Raw genomic sequence first — 26,713 nt, 5'->3', positions numbered from 1 at the left:
AATGGCGTCTGCTAGCATCTGTGTCAGCACGCCCATACCAGGGCACCACAGTGGCTGCCGCCAATGTCCCAGTCCCTGGAGAGGTCTCACCTCTCACTGAGATGCACTCAGAGCCTATCAGGTGAGTCTCTTTTCCCCAAAGGGCTGTGCACCTTTCTTTCTGCTGATTTTATGTTGCTTTCTGAAACGGCTGAGTTTGTGCATGGGCCCTTTAAGAGCCGGTTTTAATTTCTTTGTGAACCAGCTTTTCTGGGGGGTACTCCCCAATCTTTTAGTAGCAAGCAAAGTCAGATATTATGCCACTCATCTCAGTTGTGCTGGATCCACAAAATGCCCACAGCGGGGGTGCTCCCCGCCTCAGGGCCCCGCTCCTCCAGGGAGGGCTGCACACCTTTGGGCTGCTCCTGGGCGGCTGTGAAGCCCTGCGGCTAGAGAAGGTGGTGTTTTTTCTCTCCAGAAGGGAATTTCTCCCTCTTCCACCTCAATTAGGATTGTCATTTGTTGCAAGAGGTCCTCGTATCCAGTTTTCAGTTCTCTCTCAGGGGTAGTTTTTCCAAGAGTAGTTGTAAATTGGCTGTGCCCACAGGAGGAGGTGAGTTCAGAGTCTGCCTATGCCGCCATCTTGACTTCTCTCCTCAGACTTTTCCCTTTTTCAATATTTTCATATATATATATATATTTTTTTAAGTAGCATTTGAACTTTTTTTTTTTGAGGAAGATTGGCCTTGTGCTAACACCTGTTGCTAATCTTCCTCTTCTTTTTTCTCCCCAAAGCCCCAGTACATAGTTGTGTATCATACTTGTAGAGTTGTAGCTCTTCTGTATGGGACACCACCTCAGCATGGCTTGATGAGCCGTCAGTAGGTCTGCACCCAGGATCCAAACCAGTGAACTTCGGGCAGCCGAAGCGGAATGCATGAACTTAACCATTATGCCACTGTGCCGGCCCCGTATTTTCATATATTTTAAATATTGTTGAATTCCAACAAAAATAGAGTTAAATATAACTTGTAGCTCTCTGCATTTTGGAAAAGAATTTTTTATGTATTCTCATACTTTTGAAGATCACAGATAACTAATTTTTAGTATTTGTGATTAGTAAATGAAACAGAAATTTACCTATATTAAAAGATAAAAAGAGGGGCCGGCCCGGTGGCGCAAGCGGTTAAGTGCGCGCGCTCCGCTGCAGCGGCCCGGGGTTCGCTGGTTCGGATCCCGGGCGCGCACCGACGCACTGCTTGGTAAGCCATGCTGTGGCGGCGTCCCATATAAAGTGGAGGAAGATAGGCACCGACGTTAGCCCAGGGCCGTCTTCCTCAGCGAAAAAAAGAGGAGGATTGGCGGATGTTAGCTCAGGGCTGATCTCCTCACAAAAAAAAAAAAAAAAAAAAAGATAAAAAGAATGAAAGCTACAGAGGCCAAAGTAATTACAAATTCTCTGTGGTCTAATAACTTCTCAATGTGGGCATGAAATATTTTAAATGAACAGAATTCAAACAGTACATGAAATGGTTACAGGGATTTACTAGCCTACTAGTATATTACGTTTTTGAAATTATAGAAAAGCCTGAGGTAATTTGGGAACTAAGATGAAGTTAACCACATGCTAGTTACTCTTGAAATATTAAAGAATTCCAGTCTTACAGGTATTGCACTGAAAGAGTACTTTACAGTCCTTGTATTTAAAGTAATTGTTTCTTTTCATCAAACAAAAATCACAGCAAGTTTATAACTCCTAGGTGCCATAGGTCATTTAGGTGAGAAAACCAAGGCTCATGGAGGCGATGTGACTTGTTCATGGTCATACCACTAATTTGATCATGATAGAGCTGAGAGTAACACTCAGGTGTCTTCCGTCTTAAAAGATCAGTGCTGCCACTGTGCCAGATGAGGGAGATAGACACACAAAGCATTTACAAAGACAGAAGAAATACATTCTTTGAGAGCCAGCCTTATTTCCTAACACAAAACATTAATAACTACACAAGAAATAATGTCATTTGTATAGAACTTCACTGTGTATAAACATTATTTTATTCTACTCTCATCATAACCATGTGAGGTAAGTAGGAAAAGTATTATTCACATTTCACAGATGAAGCAACAAAGCTGTTGATGGAATTAAGAGAATTGGGACATTAGTCTTTTGATTCTACAGTAAAGTGCAATTTCTGCTTTATAATTCTATCTCAATGATTATGCCAAAAACATTGCTTTCTCTTTAAGCGTTCCTTTTTTTTTTTTTTTTGTGAGGAAGATCAGCCCTGAGCTAACATCCATGCCAATCCTTCTCTTTTTGCTGAGGAAGACCGGCCCTGAGCTAACATCTATTGCCAGTCCTCCTTTTTTTTTTCTCTTTTTCTCCCCAGTAGATAGTTGTATGTCATAGTTGCACATCCTTCTAGTTGCTGTATGTGGGACACTGCCTCAGCATGGCTGGACAAGCAGTGCGTCGATGCATGCCCGGGATTTGAACCCAGGCCGCCAGTAGCAGAGCGTGTGCACTTAACCGCTAAGGCACGGGGCTGGCCCCTGCTTTCTCTTTAAATAAAGAAGATGTACATTTTATAATTCATCGAAACCAAAATTCTTTAAGGAAAAAGCTTTAAAACTCAATGTATTTAATAACTCTAGGCAGTTGAAAGTTAAGTTATATCTATACATAAGACAGGCATATACAATCGGAAGCAATTAAATTGCTAAGATATTTTATATCTGTCTTTCAACTGCTTCATCAAAGACCAGCATTTTTATTCAGAGGGCAGAACAACATAAAGTGTCACTATGTTACCATTTGGAAAGATGTCTCATATACTGTAGGTGAAAAAGGTATCTAATATATTTGTCTCCAGCAGCCCCTGGACACTGTTTATTTACCACATGTAGTTTGAGACGTTCAGATGAAACCATGGTCATCTCACAAAGCTCTAACAGTATCTGGACTTCCATCTCTTAGGCACTTTACATATGAATAGCTGTAAAGATATAAAGACTGACGCATACTGAATATTCATATTTGAACACAAGCAAAAAGGTTACCTACACTTTGTCAAGATAGGATGGTCTCTTTTTTCGAGGCGTCAGCAGCACAGTCACAAAGACAGCGATGATGAGAAGGGCAAGGACAGCTCCAATGACAGCTCCAGCTACGGCTATGGAAGAGGTCTGCTTAAATGGGACATCTGTAAAGTAACAAAAATTAGGCTTTTCAAACAATTTTAAACAGAGGTCTTGAATTTGCATACCCTAATTTCTACAATGTGCAAGGACTATTTGATCGAAGTATATTATCCAATAGCAAGTTTAGAGGACCCCAAATTTGCTTCATTAGTTTTTGTAGCCTTATGCTAACACCCTTCTTCCTTGTAAGATGTCACCTTAGCATTCCAGGTTTGCTTTTTTCAAGTTATGAAAAGAATATCCCCAGTTAGATACCAATGAGTGAATCTACTCCCTATGGGCAAAGAATGCCTGGAGGAGAAAAGAAGATAGAGAAAAGTGCGAAAACTATTCTTAGTCTAAAAGGTGATAAAACAAACCAAAAATTTACTATTCTTTAATAGAGTTAACCAACAATACAGACATTTATCTTTATTTTTTTGCTGAGGAAGATTCCCCGAGTTCACATCTGTTGCCAATCTTTCTCTTTTTTTTTTGCTTGAGGAAGATTAGCTCTGAGCTAACATCTGTGCCTATCTTCCTCTACTTTATATGTGGGACACTGCCGCAGCACCGCTGGTGAGTGGAATAGGGCCGTGCCCAAGATCCAAACCCATGAACCTGGGCTGCTGAAGCGGAACATGCAGAATTTTAACCCCTAGGCCATGGGGCCAGGCCCAACATTTATCATTTTTATTCTATTAAAATATAAAAGAAATTCTATTAAACTATAAAAGAAATTCTATTAAGGAAACCAACAACCTTCAAGAAGGGGCAAAACGAAAACACAAAAAATATCCCAGATCTAATAAATATAGACAAAAAGTAACATTGTAAAATTTAAAAGTTTTAAAAATAGAAGTATTAAAACAGTACTTGCTGCAGATAATTTCCCTTAATTCATGCACATTTAATACAAATTATACTTAAGATAGTGTCTCTACTATAAAATTAAATGGAAATTCTTCCCTATCTCCTGGCTATAGACATACTATATCATTTTTGAATAACAATTTCTCTTTCCCAGCCTGCCTCACAAATTTTACAAGGATTTTAAAAACATATTTAGCAGTTCACATTTCGCACAGTTCTGAAAAATTGTCACCCTATTTTATGAACTCTCAAATAAGGGAATTTACTAAAATTTTAACTATGTTTTCAAATATAAGTATTTGGATATGACAAAACCATCAATCCTTATGTGTAAGTATTATTTTGACCATGTCAGCCACATCGAATCCAGTAACTAAATTTTGTGGGGTGAACCATCAGTTACAAACTACCTTTAATATACACGATTTTGTTATATCTTTCTATCCAATGAGAAAGATACAACATTCTATTAAGTGAAGATACTACAGTCCTAAATATTCTGCCCACACTCAATGAGTAGTGGAGAACACAGAGTGAAATAAAGCGAGGTTGGGGTAGCAGAGGAGCTTCCCCCCTTACGCCCTTGTTGGGAGAGACTGGTTTTCTGCAATGTCTAACATAGATTCTCCTTTTGGGTCCCCTATTCAGTAATGAAGAACTCTTAGTTTTCACTTAAATTGACATCCACATATACTCTTAAATAGTTGCAATTACTGTTGGGATCCAGATGTGGCCAATTTAAATGAAATTAAAGCACTATCAGTTTTGAAATATGTTTCACCTACTTTAGCATCATAGTATTTCCATATAAATACATATTTAGAAGTATTTTCCAACTCTGTTTTTATTAAAATATGAGTCACATGGTGTTTTAGATTGCTAAGAGGAATGTTTTACTTTCTTTCTAACTATAAAAATTTCTTTAGCAAACTAACAATCTTGGGTTTATTAATGGGTCATTTTATTGCCTCATTCTACAGGAAAAATCTTACACCGATGAGAGCCAAGTAACCCATTTCAATAACCCTTCAAACACTGCAAGAATCTAAAAATAGTGAAATACACAATTATTTTAAACAATATAACCAGTTCAGTCATTCACGATGTTACCTTCATTTGCCAATATACATCTGGTTTATCTTTCTATTGTTGCTCATTTCTCTAATCCCTACTATCTCCATTTGAATATGCGATAGATGAGAAAAAGATTTGAAACCCAACCTAGTCAAATATTACGCTGCTCTTGTAAAAGCAAGAGAGATTTGGGATGATTTGGGGTAATCTTCTATTCTATACTCAGCAGTTATCATTTTTGCCCAAATGTACAGAATTTAAAGGGTTCTTGTTTTGATGGAATGACAAAGTTAATGCCATATTTACAGTAATACTTCTGAAATTATTTTTCAAAAACACAGGTTACTCTTTGAATCAGCCCAAATTAAGATTCTCAATGTACAAATCATTATAAATTCATCAAACCTCACACTTCCTCCAAGAAAGCCTTTCATTTAATCTTAGCAATAATATTAAATTTGGTAGTGCTTTGTAAGTAATATAATGACAGATTTTTAAAATACTAATTCCCAACTCTGAATATATACTATTTTCAATATCCTGAAATAATTCTCAAGTCTAAATAGATATTATTTTTTAAACATTTAATTATAGTCTACTTTATCTAGTAGACTATCCATTAGTCTTATAATTTCTAGCTCTAGGATTCTATAACTGAGAGCTGACTGTATATATACCAAAACACTTCCTTCTGTCTTAATTTGGGCATATTTATTTCACCTGGCTCCATTCATTCTTTATTCTTATTTATCCTCTCTTTTTTGAACATTTCTTCTTAGTATCAAAACAGTTTAGAAAGTACAGAAACAAGCAACTGGAAGAAAAGCTAGGTATGAATCCAATTACCAATTGGTTAATCTATATATAGGTAAATTGACTGTTAAATACATATATGGGATACATTTCATATTTCCTTTTCTGATTCTTCTACTAATTTAGAAAAAAGAAAAGAATATACTTGAGTATTAATATTTTAAGGGTGTTAACAGGTGATGAACACTAGTATGAAATGCAAAGGAAGAGCTGAAATTTCCTGCATTCAAGTCAAAGAACTTTGATGAAAATTGAGAATTTAGCCCCAACATTACCTCTCCCACATCCCTGCCCACAAAATCTACATACATAGATTCTATATTCCAACAAAACCACTACAAGGAGAAAAAAATTAAGTAAGCAAATGTATAAAAATTCGGCATTTTTCAACGTTAAGCTAGTTTACTGAATGAATGACATGAAACAACATTACCATCACCTAAGGAGATGTTCTACTAAATCTTATTATATGCTTACAAGCAACAGGAAACAAAAAGACAAAAGCATTAAAATATTTAGCATTAAAGGATGTCTCTCTCAAAAGAACAGCTTCCTGTTATCACATTAGCTATATTAACCCACATACATTGGAAATTCACCTCTAAAAACAGAAAAATAGCCTTCCCCAATACAACAAAAGTATACTCCCCATAATTAAAGATATCGTGCATATGTCTTATGGGGAAAATGTTCAAAAATCAGTTACAAATCATACCAAAAAAATTCAGTACAGATATAAGAAATAACTTTCATTACTTTTTAAAAATATATATACATGTATAAATATTACAGATACTAAACTGAATTAGTTTGTCTTTATTACTGATACAAATGAATAAAAAGTACATGAAAGCTATTCGAACATGTGCTCACCTAACTCACATTTGAAACTGAGTCATGACAATATTTTTAAATACTATTAAACACACTAAAATACTTGTTTACAGCAATTTGCTAAAACCATTCAAAATGGGTGAGTATAGAAATCTACAGTCCGTTTTCAGTTACATTGAAACACTAAGTCCTAATAATTAATTGAAACGTTAAGTTTCATCCTTCTTTTTTTTCCTCTTCATTCCCTTCACCAAAACCTCAATGATATCATCACATGATTCACAGGTTAATGTGACACCCTACAAACTTATCTTCCCACCTTTTATTTGCTCCCATAATACATATCACTGTATTACCAGTTTTCCCCACATATCCCACTCTTCTCTTTTTAAATAGCCCCTTTTAATGCTTATCTTTTCCATATGACATCTAATTCTTGACAACCATGCAAATATTTATCTATTTTTTAATAAAATTCCTCTACTGGGGTCAGGTCAGTCCCCTCAGCCTCTCATCCAACAAATGACCAATAGTAACCTAACATGCACCAGGCCTTGTGCTTAGTGCTAGGAATACAAAGATGAACTTTACATAGTCCCTGTCCTCACAATAGAGAGCAAAATTCCCCCAAGTGGGGTCACAGAATCCTTAAAAATATTTTTTTCCAACACAGTATAGAAAGAGATTATCACTTATCTTAAAAAAGTGGGACGGAAGGCATTTAACAAAAAAGTAAACGGTGCACTAGTATTAAAACTAGTGGATACTAATATACTTGCTAATACTAATGGATTGGCACTGCTAGCCCCACTTGGTCCGTGTGTCAGGTGTTCATCTGCCACACAGGGCACTCACAATATCCTATGGGAAGTGTGGCAAGGAATAGTTTCAGAATGAAATCGAGTAGACAGTTACAACTTCCCTTGGTTGTTCCCTCAGCGCAGTCAGCATCTTGTGACACATTGTGATGTATGAGAGCTCAGTTGAGTGAACTAATAACTTATCTAGATTTAACAAATATGTTAAGGAAGCACGACATGGGTGCCCTGTGACAGGTGAACATCTGACACATGGACCAAGTGAGGGTACGAGTGCTAATCCGTGTTATGTACTAGGAAGCATTCCTTCCTAGTAAATGTCATTCTTGCAAAGAATTGGCAGAATGAAGATAACACCAATGATGTAGGCATAAATAATGACAAAACCCAAAAAACTGACAATACAAATATCTTACTCCTAATACACGAACTTTTTCACTTCCATTATGAAGTAAAACCATGGCAATCTAATCAGATGTGACAAGTCAACTCCAAACATTCAAATACATTAGGAGAACAAATAAAATAGAGATTTACATTCACTCTTATTAACAATAAACCTCACACTAACCCATACTGTGCTGAAATAGCAGCTAATGTGAGAGGTGAGCTTATTGTGATTAGCAAGACTGAAAAACCAAACATCTTGAACATGAAGACAAAGCTCTAAAAACAGTGGTTGGGATGAAAACTGTTAGTGTCTCCAACAATGTACTTCTTCCATTTGAATTTACTTGTTTTTGAGAGGTAGCATTTTAGCTCTCATATCTAAAAACCAAGTATCAAAATATACTGGAATCAAACCTTTGAATCACTGAATCAAAAAGTATAAAACCAAGATTAAAAGACCAAATGAAGAGCATTCAATGATGTGGTTTGCTCAAAAATGTTTCAGTGAGAAAAAAAGTTTACTTTTAAAATGAAGCACAATCACATTGTTTTCCCAAATATTGCTTTAGTGAGAGAAACATGAGTATTTTTAAAATAGTATTTTGTTAGATGTTAAAATTACCATTTTTGAATATTTTAAAATGCATATAGCAAACTTCTTTGGCAGCACTTATGTAATTTACAAACTTGTACATATTAGGAGTACATACTAATTTTTAACTGATAGGTACAGTCAAAAGTTTTGAAGAGCACTGATCTAGAGAAGATAAGTAAAAATGAGAATAAAGTGTAAAGTTATGGTAGAGTAGATATAAGTTTATATAAAAGAATATGGGCAGCAGTTATTAATTCTAAAGGAGAAAGGTAGCTTCCATAAAGCTATCCGTTTGAGCTGGAGCTTGAATATGGATTGGTTTCCCAGTGTGGAAAATAGAGGGAAGCGAATTTCAGATAAAGGGAGCAGCATGGACATAATTATTCAGCTATCAAAGCACATGGTATGGTAAAAGAACAGAGTTAATAGATCTAGACATTAAGTAGGTTCCCTGTTAGATCTAGGCTTTGAGCATCAAATGGCTGCTAATATCAAAAGAAAAGCAGGCATTATATGCCTTCTGATGGAATAACATACCACAACTTAAGAAGTAATCTTGCCTCCCAAAATTAAACCTTAATCTTATCAAGGCTCTAGATCTCACTATCAATTGACAAAAAATACAGAGGTGCAATAGGCACAATCCAAACTAGGAAACTGCACGACAAATGAAGCCGTTTCTTCAACAAATAAATCACAAGGGAAAAACAGGGGAATGGGGCAGTGGTGTGGAGAACACATCGATTAAAAGACATTTCAACTAATCACAATGTATGGACCTTATCTGGATACTAATTAAACCTGCAAAAATATGTGATATACAAATTTGAACACTCACTAGATACTTGCTATTTGGAATTACTAATTTTTGGTGTAATAATGATCTGTGGTTACTTTTTATAAATGCTCCCTATCTTTTAGAGCTACATACTAATATATTTACAGATGAACTAATGACAGGAGAGATTATGTGGGTGGAGAGTTTAAAGGAAACAAGATTGACCATGAGTTGATAATAACTGAAGCAGGTAAATGGAGTCTCATTTCATAATTCTATTTTACTTTTGTATAATCTTCCATAATAGAATGTATTTTAAAAAGGGAGGCTAAGGACTAGATCTCATTACCTCTGGCTTTTAGATCAAACCGTCCCTTCGAGACTAGATTTTCTCTGAGATATTTCTCACAACTGAGACTGTGAAATTAGGTATCACGTCTATAAAGAAATATTATGCATGTAAGGAAATGAGGCCTTGAACTATTCTCAAGTTTTGAGGATTATCTACATTTTAAAGTTATTCCACTAAACTTAAATTTCACTCTGCTTCATCCATAGTACCCAGCTAGAATAAACAGCAGCTATTAACTAAAGGCAAGTGAAATAAGACACCTCAAAATTGAACAAAGTTTTATCCTTCCAAATTGAAATGAACATGACAAAATAACAATTATCAAGGTTGAAGTAAAGAAATGACCCCTCAGGGTAAATACAGCAAAAGCTTTTGTAAGCAATATTTGGTTTCAAGCTCTTGATGGAAACCTACCACTACTCAACTAAAAGTAGATATGTACCAAAAAAAAAAAAAAAAAAGTGAAGTTTACTGGAATAGAAGAAATATATAAACAGAAAGCATTTTTTAAAAACATAGAAAAGTTGGTATACTGTGCACACTATTCCAAATATTCTTTCATGCATGAATTTTTATTGGTATAACAAGAGAGAAACCAAACTTAATCCACTCAAATTGTGTTATATATAATATAAAAAACCCCTGCTGCTTGCTCTAAAATAAAGTCTAGAAAAAATGTATGGTAATTTTAAATGTCAGATAGCAAACAGGGAGAAGGTAACTACAAACAATTAGAAACAATGGCATTTCTAATCAAAGCAGCTCACAAGCAGTAAGTGAAAAACACTAAATGCCAACTTAAAAAATATCTTACGAAATATGTTCTTCCAAGCTGAAATATATAAAATTTGACTTACGTCAAAGTCACAGCAAAAACATTCAAAATTTGTTTTAACTGCTAGGGCTAGAGAGACAAAATAATTCATGATTGTGGAGAATGTTATTCATGATGTGTATGTATGAGATAGGAATTAAATGGTTAATCAAAAGCAAATTCTGTAATGGCTAAATGCCAACTTAGATGCCTCCTCAAACTTTATTTAACTGCATCCTTAACCTGATACAGTCTTGCTTGGGAAGAGAAATAAAATAGGTTTCAAATTCCCACAAAACATCGTTAATTAAAAGAAACTACTAGGTCACACACACACACACACACACACACACTCACTCCAGCAAATATGATGACAGGGACAAAGAAGGTAATACAGAGCCACAGGCTTGTTACAGAAATATGCCTCTAAAGAATTTTTTTTAAACTTTTATTTAAAGATTTGTTGCACAGCTACTGGGGCTACCACCTGATAAGTAACTTGGTAAAAAAAGCAAAAAACATAAAACACTGGTACAAATTAAAATTAAATCCAAACTCAACATACCAAAATTTGAGAAAAGAGCTTTTTAAGGATGATACATTTCTTTTTTGTGTGTGTGAGGAAGATTACCCCTGAGCTAACATCTGTGCCATCTTCCTCTATTTTATGTGGGACGCCTGCCACAGCACGGCTTGATAAGCGGCGCCTAGGTCCGCGTCCAGGATCCAAATCGGTGAACCCCAGGCCACTGAAGCGGAGTGCACGAACTTAACCACTATGCCACCGGGCCAGCACCTGATACATTTCTAATTAACAAATAAACAGGAAAAACAATTCACTCTGTAAATCATTCCCCTATTAGAATTAAAAATTCAATATGGGTACTATTTCTTCCTTTCTTATATTTTACATTGATTACTTTCAAACATTAGCAACTTCTTATTTGTTCATATACTTTGTTTTAGTGATATTTACCAAAAGCAAAATCAAACTCAGATGATTTTGAATATGCTACATTACTCTCAATTTTTGTACTTATACAGTGTATTTCCTATAGCCCCTTATGCTAAACATTTAGCCAGGGTTATCTTTATAAAACTTTCCTATATATGGCTATCAGAAGCAATATCTACTACTAAAAAATATTAATGGTTTCTTTAATGTCAGACATCAAATGGAAACTTTTCAGGCACATGGGAAAATACTAAACCTTTTAACTATAAAGTACTTCTCAAATATCACATCTAAAGTTAGTCGCTACCCTATTAAAGTTTCATTGTATTTTAATAAAAATGGTAGGAAAGAATAAGAGCTGCACTCATCTCCACTGTATTATTGAAATATTTTAACCAATGAGAAAGAAAACCCTAAAGTGAATATAAAAATGAAAAAGTTTAAAGAATATGAAATAAATAAATATAAACATGGCCAAAATAAAGGAAAACTATTCTTCCACCTTTTCCAAGAAGCGAGTAGGATATATAATGGATACACCTATCAATTAGCTGTGCACATCACTGATATCCAAAATTAATTAACAAGAATGTTTACTATGACTATTCATGTTTACAAACAAGTCTCTATGTACAGTAAATATACATAAGTTCTAATAAACAGTGCAATGCTTCAGAAAGTCTTAAGCATTAGTATCAGATACTTAAAATCTGAACTCTTTTAGTTTGCCAAATGATATAGATTAAGGATACAGAATACATCAAATACTCACATGCAGTTTTCCATGTCACCCTCTCCCACCAAAAAAAAAAAAGAAACAAAACCTAACCGCACAATGGCCACAACATAAAAGGCAGTTCATAATCACTAAGTAGATATTTATATTTTTGAAATACAGCTCTTGAAATACACTGCCAATTTCCTTCAGATTATACTCAAATTGAGATTTATACAGTATTCTAAATGTGATCGGTCTTCTCAGATTCATACTATATTTCGAACCATTGTCTAAAGATGAAATTTTGATCAAAAAAGCCACAAACTTACATCTTCCAGGGTAAGAAATTTTATACCCATTTTTCTCATGGCCATATTACTGCTGATATTTAAATTAAAAAAATAAAGCCACTTCAAATCATAGGGTAGTATCAAGAAAGTTTTTCTTCCAAGGACTTGGACCAAAGAGTCTTAATATTTGTATAGCAGTGGTTAATTATATTTAAAACCAGATATTTTTAACAAGATATTCATGAACTTTAGTTAACTGTATCCTTAACCAACATTATATAGTCTTATATTAAGTGTTTGAGAAGAGAAATAAAATAGGTTTCTAATTTCCACAAAATACTGCTAGTTAAATTAGGTTATAATCATTTAGAATAAAGCCTTCACTATTTGCAAAATTCTATAAACATGTTAGAACTTTGCCTTATAAAACATTTTTTTAGATTTGACAAGGATCAGGAGGGGGTAGTTGGAAGGGTAAAAAAAAATACCTACTTTGCCTTTTTATTAACAAAATAATTTATTTAATTTATGATTCTCCTACTAATTTCCACTTCAATTCCCTGGCAAAACACCTAAGGCAATTCTACACAGTCCTTTTTTCAAACGAATCAACAGACAAAACATATTCTTTGTGCTTCAAAATAGTTGTCATTATTACAATTTTATAGGACTTCACTGTAGAAGCAATTTACCTCAAAAAGAAGATCTACATTTGAAGATTTAGATAACATTTCTTTCTCAAAAATTACATGATTTCTGGAAAGAATACACTTAATTACGTAAAAAACAAAAACAAAACACCTCATGATGTTTCCAGTTTTAATTGGAAAAACAAAAATCTTGAAACACACACATACATTTAGGAGTAAAAACATGAGGATGATTCGCCAATACCCATCAGCAAGCATTAGTGATTGGTTCTATAATTCAGATTTTTCTTGTTAAATCTCAAATTTCCAAGTTTATTCTATTTTTTTCTGTATATTTACCCGTTTGAATAACATCAATATTAAATGACTAAAACAAGATGGTCTAGAAAATTCTTTGTATAGATTTTTGGCTGACAAGTCTCATTTCTAAAACTGGCACTCCAACGCTAGTTTACCCACGTTTTTTGATATACTGAAATACCCTGTCTGTACTATTTAACTGTGTACCATCTTTTCATTATTATTCTTATATTTAGGACATAAAGCATTAAAGTTACCACTTAATGCATCAAACTCCATGTTCACATGACAATATAAGACTTGTCCTCCGGAGATGAAAGAGATTGTCATAATTATCATGTTTAAAAGGCGCTTTTATTACTCTCGTATGTATTTTGGACAAAACATTGATCAGCTCATATGCTCTTCCACACATCATGTCACTGCATTTACTACCAGTCTTAGTGCAACAAAACACCTTTGAAAAGCCACTCTACAGTAACTATGGCAAGGCTCATTAAAATGCAGAGGTAAAGATTCCACTTGTATAGAAACTTAGAAAATAATGTTTGAAAAGGAAAGGTGTTTCATCAGGCTGAATATTTTTTGTATACTAAAAATATATATAAACATTTCTTGAATTACTTTATCGTCAATTTTGATGTAGTATCATTTAGTGGTGATCAATTTTGAGAGGTATATGTTTAACAAAGATTATACTTGAGATTATAGTCTTAGGTAAACATTTAATACACAATGCCAAGGTAGTTTCCTTTTTTTTTTTAATTTTTGTACCAAAAAAGTCATACATTTAATGTTGACATTTCTTCTTACCTGTGTGCCTCAGACCAATAAAGTACTCTGCATTAAAATTTAAATCTTGAAACAGTAGTACAGCATTGAAAATAAATTGTAAAGCAGCTCAGATACATTGAACCCAGATTTTACATTTTCATTTGTCAAATTAGAATATAAAAAGTATGCTTGAAAATCAAGTTGAAAAAGCTTATTCCTCCTCAAGAAAAAGTATGAACAATCTGAAAATGATCAACTAGTATGAATGAAACAATATACATTGTTAAGCCACATTTAGTGATTGCTAAACATACCACTCCCTCCTGGAAATTACGGAACCATCTACATGTGAAACTAAATCATCTTCATTTTCGTCATAATGTCCATCGCTGACAAACTTCATTTCCATTTTTTGATCTTCATAATAACCCATTGGTCTTTCAAATCTATTGAGATTTTCTACATTGTTCCATTGCGTTTTTTCAGGCTCTTCTAAATAGTCTTTCCGTATTAGATTGTTCACTGGATTTTTGTTTTCTTTTTTTACACTGTCTGGGTAAGAATCAAGCTCATCTTGTTGAAGAACATCTATTTGTGATTCTTTTTGCATATCTGATGGTGGAATGTAGTTCTTGGCAAAGTAGTCTCCACGAAACGTCCGTCTTCTCCTATAGCAGAATATTCCAGCCAAAACACTTACAAGTACTATGAAGAGAGCCCCACCCACTACACTAGCAATGATCGTGCCAATTGTATCATCCTTAATTGTTGCCAAAGTTGACAATGGGAAGGGCAATTTTTTTGGTTCTGTTGCTAGATCCTCGATGTCAGCAGTTGAGGGATGCCACTGAATTGTAGGCTGAAGGGTGGTAGTAGTAGGAGGATCTAATGGAAACAGTAAAGATAGACAAGACACAGAAAGGCAAAGAACGTCAATGCAGGCTGATTCAGGAGCAAGTCGAACAGACAGCACAGTTAATGAATATATATTCAAAGTAACAATAGTTTTTCATTCTTAATTTAAGATTAGAATGTAGTACTACTTACATATTTTTTAAAAATGAACTGACACTTAGTCAGTTACCAATGAAGTAAAAGGAATGAAAAATTACCTCTAGTGTAGATCCTAAATTATTCTATTCCAAGTTTTCACACAATATTGTACTCCGAAGAATACTTTTTTTTTAATGAAGAGTATTACTTAAGTGTCCTATATAGAGCTGGCTTAAGAATGATCATACCAAAAAATTAAATTGAATCAAATAATGCAAATGTACACTTTCTTAGCCAGCAGAACCAGGAAATAAAATGAAAGAATGAAAAAATTAAAGTATGTTTTCTTAATATTCATCTTTACCTAATATAGTTTACTTTTGTAAGATCTGAACTTTTCTTTAAAAGAATGAAAAACTATAGATTCTTGTTAAGTGGCCACAGTATAAGCTGTTGGTTTAATAATTCTCTCAAAAATATTTTCCTTAAATAAAGAGAACTCTTCCATTTTTAGAAAGGATACATGTAGTACACACCATTATTTAGTAATTTAAAAAATAAAAAGCATGTTTAAACTGTGTTAGCCAAATGGACTATTATCAAATGAGACTAACAGACAAAGCAAAAACACGTTATAAAGTGCTATAAAAATGTCACCATCGTGTCTATAAACCATGGGTAGGATAGCTGAACATTTAGAAAATTGAAGAATTTCAACCATATCTGCAAAATTTAATGTCACATTGCTTTACGATGGAGTTTCAAAAAGAGTAGCTAATATTTTAGAGAGAACATTCTAATAATACTTGAATATTAGATGCAAATGATCCTGTGTATTGCCATTAGATTACAGAGTAAATAGCCATTAATATTAAAAAGCAACTAAACATAAATAGTAAAAATTAAAGATTGGTTAATCATCAATTAAGTGGTATCTGTAGGTCATATACAAAATTCTAGAGTCTGAAGAAAGAATGAGTTAAAAAATCTTGAATTTCTTCATTGATAAAAATAAATGACCCAAATGATAATCTCCTATAATTAATTTTTAAATGAGTGGTACTGATAGAGCTTTTAAAAAATGATTGTTAGAAAAATACTAAATCTACATGGGATAAATTATTCTAAAATTACAAGCTAAAGAAAAATACTTACTGAAACAGGTTTCATCACGGAATGCCATACGTATAGAATGTGGTAAAAATTTAGCAAGTACAATGTAAAATTTAACAAGTACAGTATAACTAATTTCCTACGAGCTTAAACCAATATGAGGCAATCCTGTCAAGTACCTTTAAGTGAATATTAGTTATCATATTATATGTAAGTAAGTGAATCAACAAAGAGTTTTAATTTGTGAAAACAAATTCACTAGCTGAACAAATCAATCTTAAAAAAAAAATTGTGGAATTGTAGGATCATTTCTACTATAAAAGTAGTAAAGCCTTATATAATCCAACTTCACAGAACCAGAATATTAAAGAAATAGACTAAAAATTAATCATTTGTAAGAAACTCATGTATTTTCTGAGAGGGAAGGACTAACGGAAAAGTTAAGTTTTCAGTATTAAATGTGATCTTTACAATGATTCCCGAAGAAGAAAGTATTATAAGGCTGGCATCAGCATGTTTAAACAAAATTACAAATCACCTAAGTAATTATTTATAATTCACACAGTTTTGTACATGTAAAGATTTTAAAAGTTTTTGATAGCTCTTAATGAAATGCTATTTTTTTCTCAGAAGAGTGCATACACCTAAGGTCTCACCAAGTATAAGATATATAACTGAACATTTTTACCAAGTATCCTGAAAATAAAAAAAAAATATTTCCTATTTCTACTTGCAATGTTCTTTATGTGAACACAAATAGATGTCTACTGTCTCTCTAACTTAGATTTAACAAAATACAGCTTCATGAAAATCTAACCAAAGAAAAAGAGTAACCAAAAAAAAAAACCTATTTAAAAATCTTATGTTATTTCTGTCAGTGGTTCTAGAAATTTTTTAACCTACCATCCCCTTCTCAACCAGTGTTAAAAATAGCACAGCCTCACTATTAACATGACTCCATGTAAGAGGGACTACTGTCAATCCTTTATTTTGTATTTTAAGCAATGGACATATGACAATGCATAGAAGACATTTATTCATGTTTTCTAATTCTTGCTGTGTTCCAAGATAATTACAATGAGAGTCAAAATTCATGTAAAGAGGCCAGAGATTATTTTGTAATCACTAGTAGCTACTTATTTATCATGACTTAAAATCCTTCCCAACAGTATTCCTTATTTTTTCAGTCAGACATTATTTTTTTATATTCTTTGCCACATGTGTGATAAACGAGTATATAACCAATGTAATGAATGAGTGGATTGCGTTTGAAATGCCCAAATGAAGAACTTCTTAAGTTTCTTTTTCAAATTAATGAAGTCTGCCAAATAGGAAAACAAACAGTTCAGTAAGGCCTCTGTAGCTATAAAGTACGTTTTAGCCTAATAAATACTGTGTTAAGAAAAATTAAATCAATTTATTTTTATTTTAGACTTTATATGAATGGTTTAAATAAACAAAATCCATGGACTTGCAAGTTTAAGGACTGCTTAGTAAGTGTGTATTCTTAAGTCTGATATTATGTCTGTATCTGAAAATCAATGATTTGAAATTCAAGATTTGCATAGGCATATACTTTGAGTTTTAGGCATGGCGGAACTTATGTGATATATAAAATTTGCTTCTTGGGGCCGGCCCGGTGGCACAAGCGGTTAAGTGCGCGTGCTCCACTTCAGTGGCCCGGGGTTCATGGGTTCGGATCCTGAGCAAGCACCGACACACCACTTGTCATGCCATGCTGTGGCGGCGTCCCATATACAGTAGAGGAAGATGGGCAAAGATGTTAGCTCAGGGACAATCTTCCTCAGCAAAAAAAGAAGATCAGCATCGGATGTTAGCCTAGGGCTGATCTTCCTCACCAAAAAAAAAAAAAAAAAAAATTGCTCCTCTATTCTCAAAGAGAAGTAAGAGGTATCGGTTAAGGAAAAAACCCATATATCAAAAGCAACTAGAAAAACACAATTTCCAGCAGTTGGTTAGCTGGACAAAGAGCCACTGTACCCCTACAATAATTAAAGTTGAATACGTATTGCAATCTTGAATCAATCACCTCTTGTCCAAAACCTTATGCTTACCAATGTGGCAAAACGTGTAATAAAATTGTGAACAATTTCCCTCAAACAGAGTTGCTAACTCTACTCTGTTCTGAGGAGAACTTTTAGTCTCCAGTCATAAGATACATTTCTTTAACAAATATTTTTAAAAATTATTTCTGAAATTTTAAAATATCAATTTTAATAGCGAGGTAAAATTATTTTCCTAGAGCAAAGAGTAAATATAAATTATAATAAAAAAGACTAAGGGTTTGATATGGCCTTTTATTCTGATAAAAGCCGAGCAGGCTTTACTAGTCATTTTAGAAATGCAATAGTATATCTAGGATACTTGATATTCTCCAAGAAGCTATCAGAGAAGTTAACTAAACTCAACAGAGGGTACTGTACTAACAACTCTGGACAGAAAGGTCAAGTTTAATTCTTGATGATTACTTGAAGAAAACCATCTCATATAATGCTATCTTTTTCTGAAGTAATATGCTATCTTTTTCTGAAGTACTTAGTGGTAACTAACTGTAATTTTTCATATTTACTCAAAATTTGATTTCCCCTCTCATAGGACTCAGTAGAGGTTGATCAAAAAATGCGTCAAGTTCATCACCAGGGTTAGATTAGTTCCCTTGTCAAAGAAAATAAACATAAAAGCAGATTCTGGATTTTTAATTCTTTCCTGATTGTTTTCTTCTCAAATTTATTCATTCACGCAACAGAAGTTTACTGAACACCTATTACATGCGACACATTATTGCAGACGGTGGGAATACAGGACAGAACAAAAATTCTGTCTTCTTAGAACTTATGTTCTAGTGGGGGTAAAAACAGACAATCATATAAATAAAAGATGTAGCATACCACATGGCAATAAGTACTGTAGAGAAAACACGGCAGAGGACAGAAAGTAGTAAAGGGGTGAGAAGAGAGAGGTTTGAATCTTAAATACAGTCGTAAAGGTGATATGTGAGCAAAGATCTAAAGGAGTGAGGGAAAGAGCTATGAGGATATCTGAATAGCACTCCAGACAGTGGGAACAGTCACGTGCAAAGACTGAGATAGGAATGTGCCTGTTGTGTTCAAAGAACAGCACGCAGGCCAGTGTGGCTGAAGCCAAGTGAGCAAGGGAGATAATAAGAGATGAGGGCAGAGAGAGAACCTAGGACCAGAACATGTACAGAGCCTTACAGGTCACTGTGAAGATATGCTTTTCACTGTGGGTAAAATGGGAAGTCCAGAGGAGAAGTGACATCATCTGGCATGCCCTTTAAAAGGATCATTCTGGCTGCTCATTTGATAACAGATTGAAAGTAGAAGATTAAATGGCTGTTCTAATAGTGAAGTAAGGGTTGCTGATGGCTTGGACCGAAATACTAGCAGTGGAGAACTGGTAAGTTCTGTATATAACATAATGGGAGAGCTGCCATCGATTTGTTGATGGATTGGGTGGGGTACAAAAGAAAAATCAAAATCAAAGGAAAGTATCAAGGATTATACCCTGAGCAAATGGAAAGATGGAGCTCCCAATAACTGAAAGGAGGAAGACTGTTGGAGGAAGAGATTTGGTGGCAAGGGGCAGGATAAAGATTAGGACCTCAGTTTTGAATGTTAAGTTGTAAATGCCTATTATATTTCTACATAGGGTTAATGATCATTTATAGGCAGTTAGACACACAAGTCAAGAGCACTGGGATGTGGACCCAGAATACCAAAAGGTATCAATTTAGGATATCACCAATGAAATCGGTATATATAAGAATGCCCAAATTGAGCCTTTATTTAAATGATTATGTAATTATAACACACTGCGCCTAAGATTTACAAGTACTATCTCACACCAATTTTGTACAACAGAAATAAAAAGTAAGCAGTCTTTAGGTAACTACATTTTAAATATGCATTTCCTGTGGCTTTAAGATTCTTTTTTTTTTTTTTTAAAATAAAAGACCTCTAAGGGAAGAAAGGGAAACGAATATACTAACATTTAATCTCATTCAGATTTCCACCAAAGCAATGCTGCTGGCAGAAAGGGCTAGCTCAGGATGTACGTAGCTTTAAGCTTCTTATGAGATTCATACAAAAAAATATTTGAGTCCCTATCATGTGTCAGGCACTAGCTGAGTATACAGTGGTAAATAAAGCAGACACAAACTGCTTAAACGAGAATAGATAATAAGCAAATAAACGAGAATAGATAATAAGCAAATAAATGGGCACACAACTATCAATGGTGGTAAGTGCCACGAGAAAATGATACGGGGGACTGTTCAGATTGAGTGATCATATAAGGAATGACAATATAACATTACAGCCAACTTGCGATTTCTCTAAAATCTCTAGTTTATTTAGTTTTAGATTTGAACTGAGATAAAAATCTTAACTATTACATAATTCCCATACAAACCTGCATTTCTCAAGGTTCTCTTCCTTTTTCCTTTAATTTTCCATTTATTAGACATGAAGATTGCTACATTCTTGTAGTCATTAGGAGATGCTCAAAATATTTTATAAATTTTTATAAGCATTCCATTGGGATAATTTATTATTTATAGCCACATCCAGAAAAGAATATATTTTTAGCTCGAACTAAATTTTGTCAATACCCAAATTTATACTCAAACTAACAAAAACGTTCACAGTGAAACAAATAGAATGTGAAAAATCTAAGTTCCTAGTGGCTTAAGGATTGACAATAAGAAACATCTTAAATTTTATTTCATTAGAACATTTTCAGTAGCATTCCTACTTTACCTCTCAGTAACCCAATATAGTATAGTCCCACGCTGAGTGACAAACAATGTTATTTAACAAGCCAGGTCATCAAAGTTGATACCCCATTTTATTTATCAGATATTTGTGTGTAGAGTAGCCACCAAAACCAACCAACCAACCAACCAAACCCAATGTTTGTTCTTGGTGTGAAGATGAAAGAACACACTACCTATAAAAGGAATAGTCAATACTATTTAACTGAAAAATTAACTATATGCATAGGTCTTAAAATATAAACTGCAAAGAAATTGTATTTCAGGTAGCGTTACTTTATTTTATCTCTTTTAGATTATTTGGAAAACATCACCCTGAGGCATCTGTATCTTCACAAGTATAAATTATCACCTAGATCATAGTATTATTGTTATGATTGTCATTATAGGAATAATTTAAGTAATTCATTTTTCGAGTAGATAGTAACTTACCTGAAATGTAGATGACCTTTTGATCACTTCTTTGACCAAGGGAATTAGTCACTTTACAGACATAAACACCAGAATAATTGAAAGTCAGTGGATGGACAAAATGAAGAGTAGTGTCTGAAGCCAATAAACCATCAGGCCACTGTCCATCCAACCTGGATTTTAAAAAGCATGAAATTACTTTAAATATCCTCAGACACTATTCATTGACAGCTATTTAAATAAGATATTACACTTTTGAGATGTCAGTGAAAGAACCAGCATCCTTCAGGTAAAATTCACTATGAAATGAAAGCATATAATAAGTTATGAATTTTCATTTTAATAAAGATGAGCCACTAGATAAAGTCCACTAAGAGCACTCATTCTTTCAAAATATCAACTCATACAGGTGTAGCTAGGCAAACATATTTAGAAGAGGAGAGAAGGAGAGAAAAAAAATTATATGATTTTAAAGAATTATATTCAGAAAACTGGAAAATTAGAAAAGTATAGTAATGGAAGACATACCCACAGTATCAAAGGAATTAAAATAATTCTCAGTGAATTATGGATCTGTTCATGATACATCTACATTTTTCTTAATGAAAAGTCATCTAAGTACATGATAATGTTTTAATACCTTCTGTAACATATTTAAAAAGCATCATTTAATACTGAGCAAATCTGTACTGTGCCCCATCCAAAGATGGTTAGTTTCTAAAGCACCACGAAAAACCAAGGCACCATTTAGTATTAATAATAACTCTTTTCAAACAGTGCCTATACTAATTTGGCGAAGAGGTTCTATCTAGTGTATACATTACTATAAACCATAATAGGAATAAAATCCCACTATAAGAACTCTAAAGCCACTCACTGCAATGGAACTAAGTATACTGTTATATACCATTTTGCCAACCTTAGAGTACCAAAAAAAAAAAAAAACCACCACCAATAGGTCTTTATTTTGAAACTGTTTTTAAAGCCCATAAGTTATTTTTCAAGATAAGAGGATAAAAAGTCAAGTAAACCCAGGCACTCAACTACTATAGTTTGAGGTAAGCAGATTTTCAAAAAGCTCATTCACTCATCCATCCATTATTTACTTACTAGGAACTTACTATTTACCATGCAGTTGTTAGTAGTTTAATTTAGCATTGAAGGATAAAGGTAATATTCTTCTACGGTTTAAAAAATAAAAAAACACCCAACCTTCTTCTTAAGAGGACTTTGGAAAGAACATTTTTTACATGCATCAGTTTTCAAAAGGCAAACTCTTTTTCTAGAAGGATAAGAATGAATATACATATCTTATCAATTATCTCTGTACTTTGGGCCCTTTAATTCTCAGAAATATAAAAATGGCTTATAATCCTTTAAAGTTGTTTATTCAAATAAGCCCCAGTCAGAAATATCTAAATATCACATTAAACTCACAACAAATGACAAGCTAAGCATCTTCTATGCTCTTTTACTTACATTACATGATTTATATCCACTGTCTCTACCCTCATAAAAACTCTATGAAGTACCACTAGCAATAGGAAACAAAGGACCAGAGAGATTAAATGACTTACTCAAACAAATATCTCCAAGTACAGACACTAGGATGAGAACTCAGAATTGTATGACTTTTAGAAATAACCTATCACACATCTTAACCAACAACTTTTCCCCACTTCTAAGAAAATGTAAATGAAAAGGCCTTCTCTACTTTTAAAATTCCATCTTTGCTTAAAGACAACAGATTGACCAAATATACTGTTTCCTTGCTCCCACAAAATCCCACGTAAAACAAGAGTAAAGGAATTAAAAAGCTATTAAAAATCCATGAGGAGAAAGAGAACAGAAGGCAGAATTCATCAGACAAGATGTTTCAACAAACTTATAGAAGACAGAAAACAGATGGAGAAAACAATATATAGAAAACAATTGGTTTTAGGCCAATGTTTCTCAATCAAGAGTCATTTTGTCTCCAGGGGACATTTGGCATGTCTGGAGACATTTTTGCTTGGCAGCATGTCTGAAGACATTTTTGGTTGCCACAACTCTGGGGGGTGGGGGGGTGCGAAGCAAGCTGCTACTTCTCTAGAGAATAGAGGCCAGGGATGCTACTAAACATCCTACAAGTCACAGGACTGCCTCCCACAACACAGATTTAACCAGCACAAAATGTCAACAGTACCAAGGCTGGAAAGCTCTGCTTTGGGCTGAAGAAGTGCTTGCATAGGAGGCACACAGACGAGAAAGCAGCCAATTTGGTCCAAAGAACCCAAGAAAAATTGGGAGTTTGACTCACCTGACTGCAGAAGGCCAGAGTGAGGCAGAGGGCTAGAAATAAGATTAATTGAAAGCTGAAAAAAACAAAACAATAGACTCCTCCCAACTCTGTACAGTTACCAGGCATTTGTGTTTTAGGCAAAAGAATGAAGGTTAATTCAATAAATAAACTGAATGGCCATAAAAAAAGACTTCCACTCTTCCGTAAGTGACATCTGAAGCTTCCCCAGGGAAACGACCACCTCTCTACCTGATCGCTCTAAGTGGAATCTACTAATGAGTAATCTCCATTAAAGAGACAGAGCTTCCTTCCACTCAGCATTCTATTTTAATGCATCAATGTGAAATGACTGGACAACTAGGAAAATTAAGGAATACCTACAAAATAAAAGACCAAACAAAAAAACCTGGAGGAAAAATATAGACAATATGTAGAAAGTAGAAAAACTCTCTGCAGAGGAAATAACTCTAGCATCCCTAGGAAGAAACAAGACATTACCATCCAGAAAATAAGAAAAGGATGCTATGAAAAATGAACAGAGAATAAGAAAATGTTCTTAGAAATTGAAAATATGCCAAAAAAATTTTTAAATCAGTAAATCAATGAGGGGAAATCAAGAAAATCTTCTAGAAAAACAACAAATGTTTGAAAAATAAGAAAAGATATGTAGTATACAATAAATAGGAGTTCTACTAAGAGCAAACAGGAAAAAAAAAGGAGAAAAAATGATGAAAAAATAAGAAAATTATCCACAGTTGACAGATACATGTCTCTAGATTGAAGGAGAGCCCCAAATACTGAGAAATACAAATGAAAACTTTAGTATAACAGTTTGAAATTTCATAAAGAGAATTAAGGATATTCAGATAGTAAATTACTACACAAGTAAAAAGAAGCAATTATTAGCATCAGGGAAAACAAGTAGCTTTAGACAAAAGAAAACTGAATTCCAGTATACTACTTAGCTCTCAGTAAATAATATTTACCAGTCATTGGGAGGCAAACAATGATTACAGAGTTTAACTAAAAGTAGCTTAATTTCATTGGGACTATGAAGGGTAGGAACATATATGAGTATGCTTGTGTATGAAGGGATAAATATAAAATTAAATTGTCATTTACCATAATAAGTTGATACTGTTAAAAATTAGTAAATTAAGAAGTAGCAGTTTAAGACCTATGATGGTTACTACCAGAAGCAATTGCTAAGATTGCTAAAGTAGCCTTTGAGGAGCAGAACTGTGGGGGAAGGAAGATGGGGAGAGGTAGCACAGAACACTTAGAAACCCTTAATTTAATTTTCAGCTATTACTATTTTATCATGTATTACATTCATAAAAAATAACTTCAAATATGCATTTAAGAATATTTTTCACTTGTCAATAATTTCTCTTTAGAAGTATCTAACATTATTACCTGCTCCACACAGATTTGAAGGGTGGTGGATTTGCATCAGCATTACACTTGAGATTAACACCTTTTCTTCCTACAAACCAATTTCCATCATAGCCTGTTACTGAAACCTCAGGAGCATCTATAAAATAAATGCATGACAAGACAGACTACCCTTAGTTAACGATAAATGCAATATACAATGATAAAGCATTAACATAATAGACTAAACTTTAGAAGAACAGAAATCATTTTTCCTTTTCTCAATATACATAACCAATGTGAAAGACAGTACTCAATAAATATTAGTTAACTAAAAGAATGTGTGAATGAATGGACAATGAGTACCCAAACACTAGACAACTATAAGCACGTACAGTTCTAGTTATTATGAACGCTGAATGTAAGAACATTCATAAACCTATAATCACCAAAAGCAAAATATAAGAGTCCTATTATGAGATCTGTAGAGATGTATGAACAAAGAAAATACATTATAGTACTTAATTTGATAATGAGACATGGCATTTAAGCACCAAGTCACCATATACAACTGTTTTTAAAGAAATGTTTAATCTGAAAGGAAATAACCCCTAAGAGATATCAAGTCAATTATAGAGATTAGATGCCTTATATTACAATTAATTAATATTCTGTGGACATGTAGTGATGTGACACAAACTTTCTAAGACTATAATTACAACTAAAGTAAATTATCCAAGGCTCCAACTGTTCTAAAACATGAATTTTTATCCATTCAATGTACCCAAAAGTCTTTTAGCTTAAGTGTAATATAATTAGGTAAAAAGTAATTATCCATATCTACCAGCAAAAAAATTCATGCCTTCAAACTATCAAATCCAATACTAATCATTCATTCCAATACTAATCATTCATTCAATCATCACACTGTTTAGCTCCTAATAAGTCACAGGCACTGTTTTAGGTGTTTGGTATACATATAAACTCTGTATTCATAAAATTTATGTTCTAACAGTAATAGGAAAGATGACATTTTAAAAATATTTAACTAAAATCAATTACGAGGGCCAAGAAGGAAAAATAGGATGTTAAGAAAAAAGAGAAAAGGCCTAATTTATACTGGGCATGGGGCTTAGAAGGTCATAAAAGACTTCCCCACGGAAATGTTACTTATGCATGGTGCCGGGACCCTCCATCTTTCTGTGAGCTATATAGTAAACTAGATAATAGCACATGGGAAATGTGAAGTTAGAGAGAGACCAGGTCAGTCTTTAACCCTGCCAGGAAAGCGTGACCTACTGTCAAGCAAGGTTTACAAAAAAGCAGTAAAAAATTAAACTTTTACTAAGGTACAATTACCTTAGTAATTTTAAAAAGAAATGCCTGGGGCTGGCCTGGTAGCATAGTGGTTAAGTTCGTGCACTCCGCTTTGACAGCCTGGGGTTCACAGGTTCAGATGCCGGGCACGTGCATATGCACCGCTCATCAAGCCATGCTGTGGTGGCATTCCATATACAAAGTAGAGGAAGACTGGCACAGAT

At 33.8% G+C, this 26,713-nt stretch overlaps 1 protein-coding gene across 1 annotated transcript in view; it reads right to left on the bottom strand.

Annotated features, from left to right (window-relative positions):
• The window catches only part of NECTIN3 (nectin cell adhesion molecule 3), a 141,241-nt gene that overhangs the window by 64,510 nt on the left and 50,018 nt on the right, over positions 1-26,713 (bottom strand). The window contains exons 4-6 of the mRNA XM_058555761.1: positions 25,215-25,332; positions 21,539-21,690; positions 3,044-3,182 (exon numbers count right to left, since the gene is read on the bottom strand). Coding sequence (XP_058411744.1) covers positions 3,044-3,182; positions 21,539-21,690; positions 25,215-25,332 — 409 coding nt within the window. The remainder of the gene's footprint in view (positions 1-3,043; positions 3,183-21,538; positions 21,691-25,214; positions 25,333-26,713) is intronic.

The sequence above is a fragment of the Diceros bicornis genome, chromosome 15 (assembly GCF_020826845.1).
Source record: "Diceros bicornis minor isolate mBicDic1 chromosome 15, mDicBic1.mat.cur, whole genome shotgun sequence".
In the NCBI taxonomy this organism is placed as follows: Eukaryota; Metazoa; Chordata; class Mammalia; order Perissodactyla; family Rhinocerotidae; genus Diceros; species Diceros bicornis.
The sequence above is the reverse complement of the archived record's forward strand: the minus strand, read 5'-3'. Positions and strand labels throughout refer to the sequence as shown.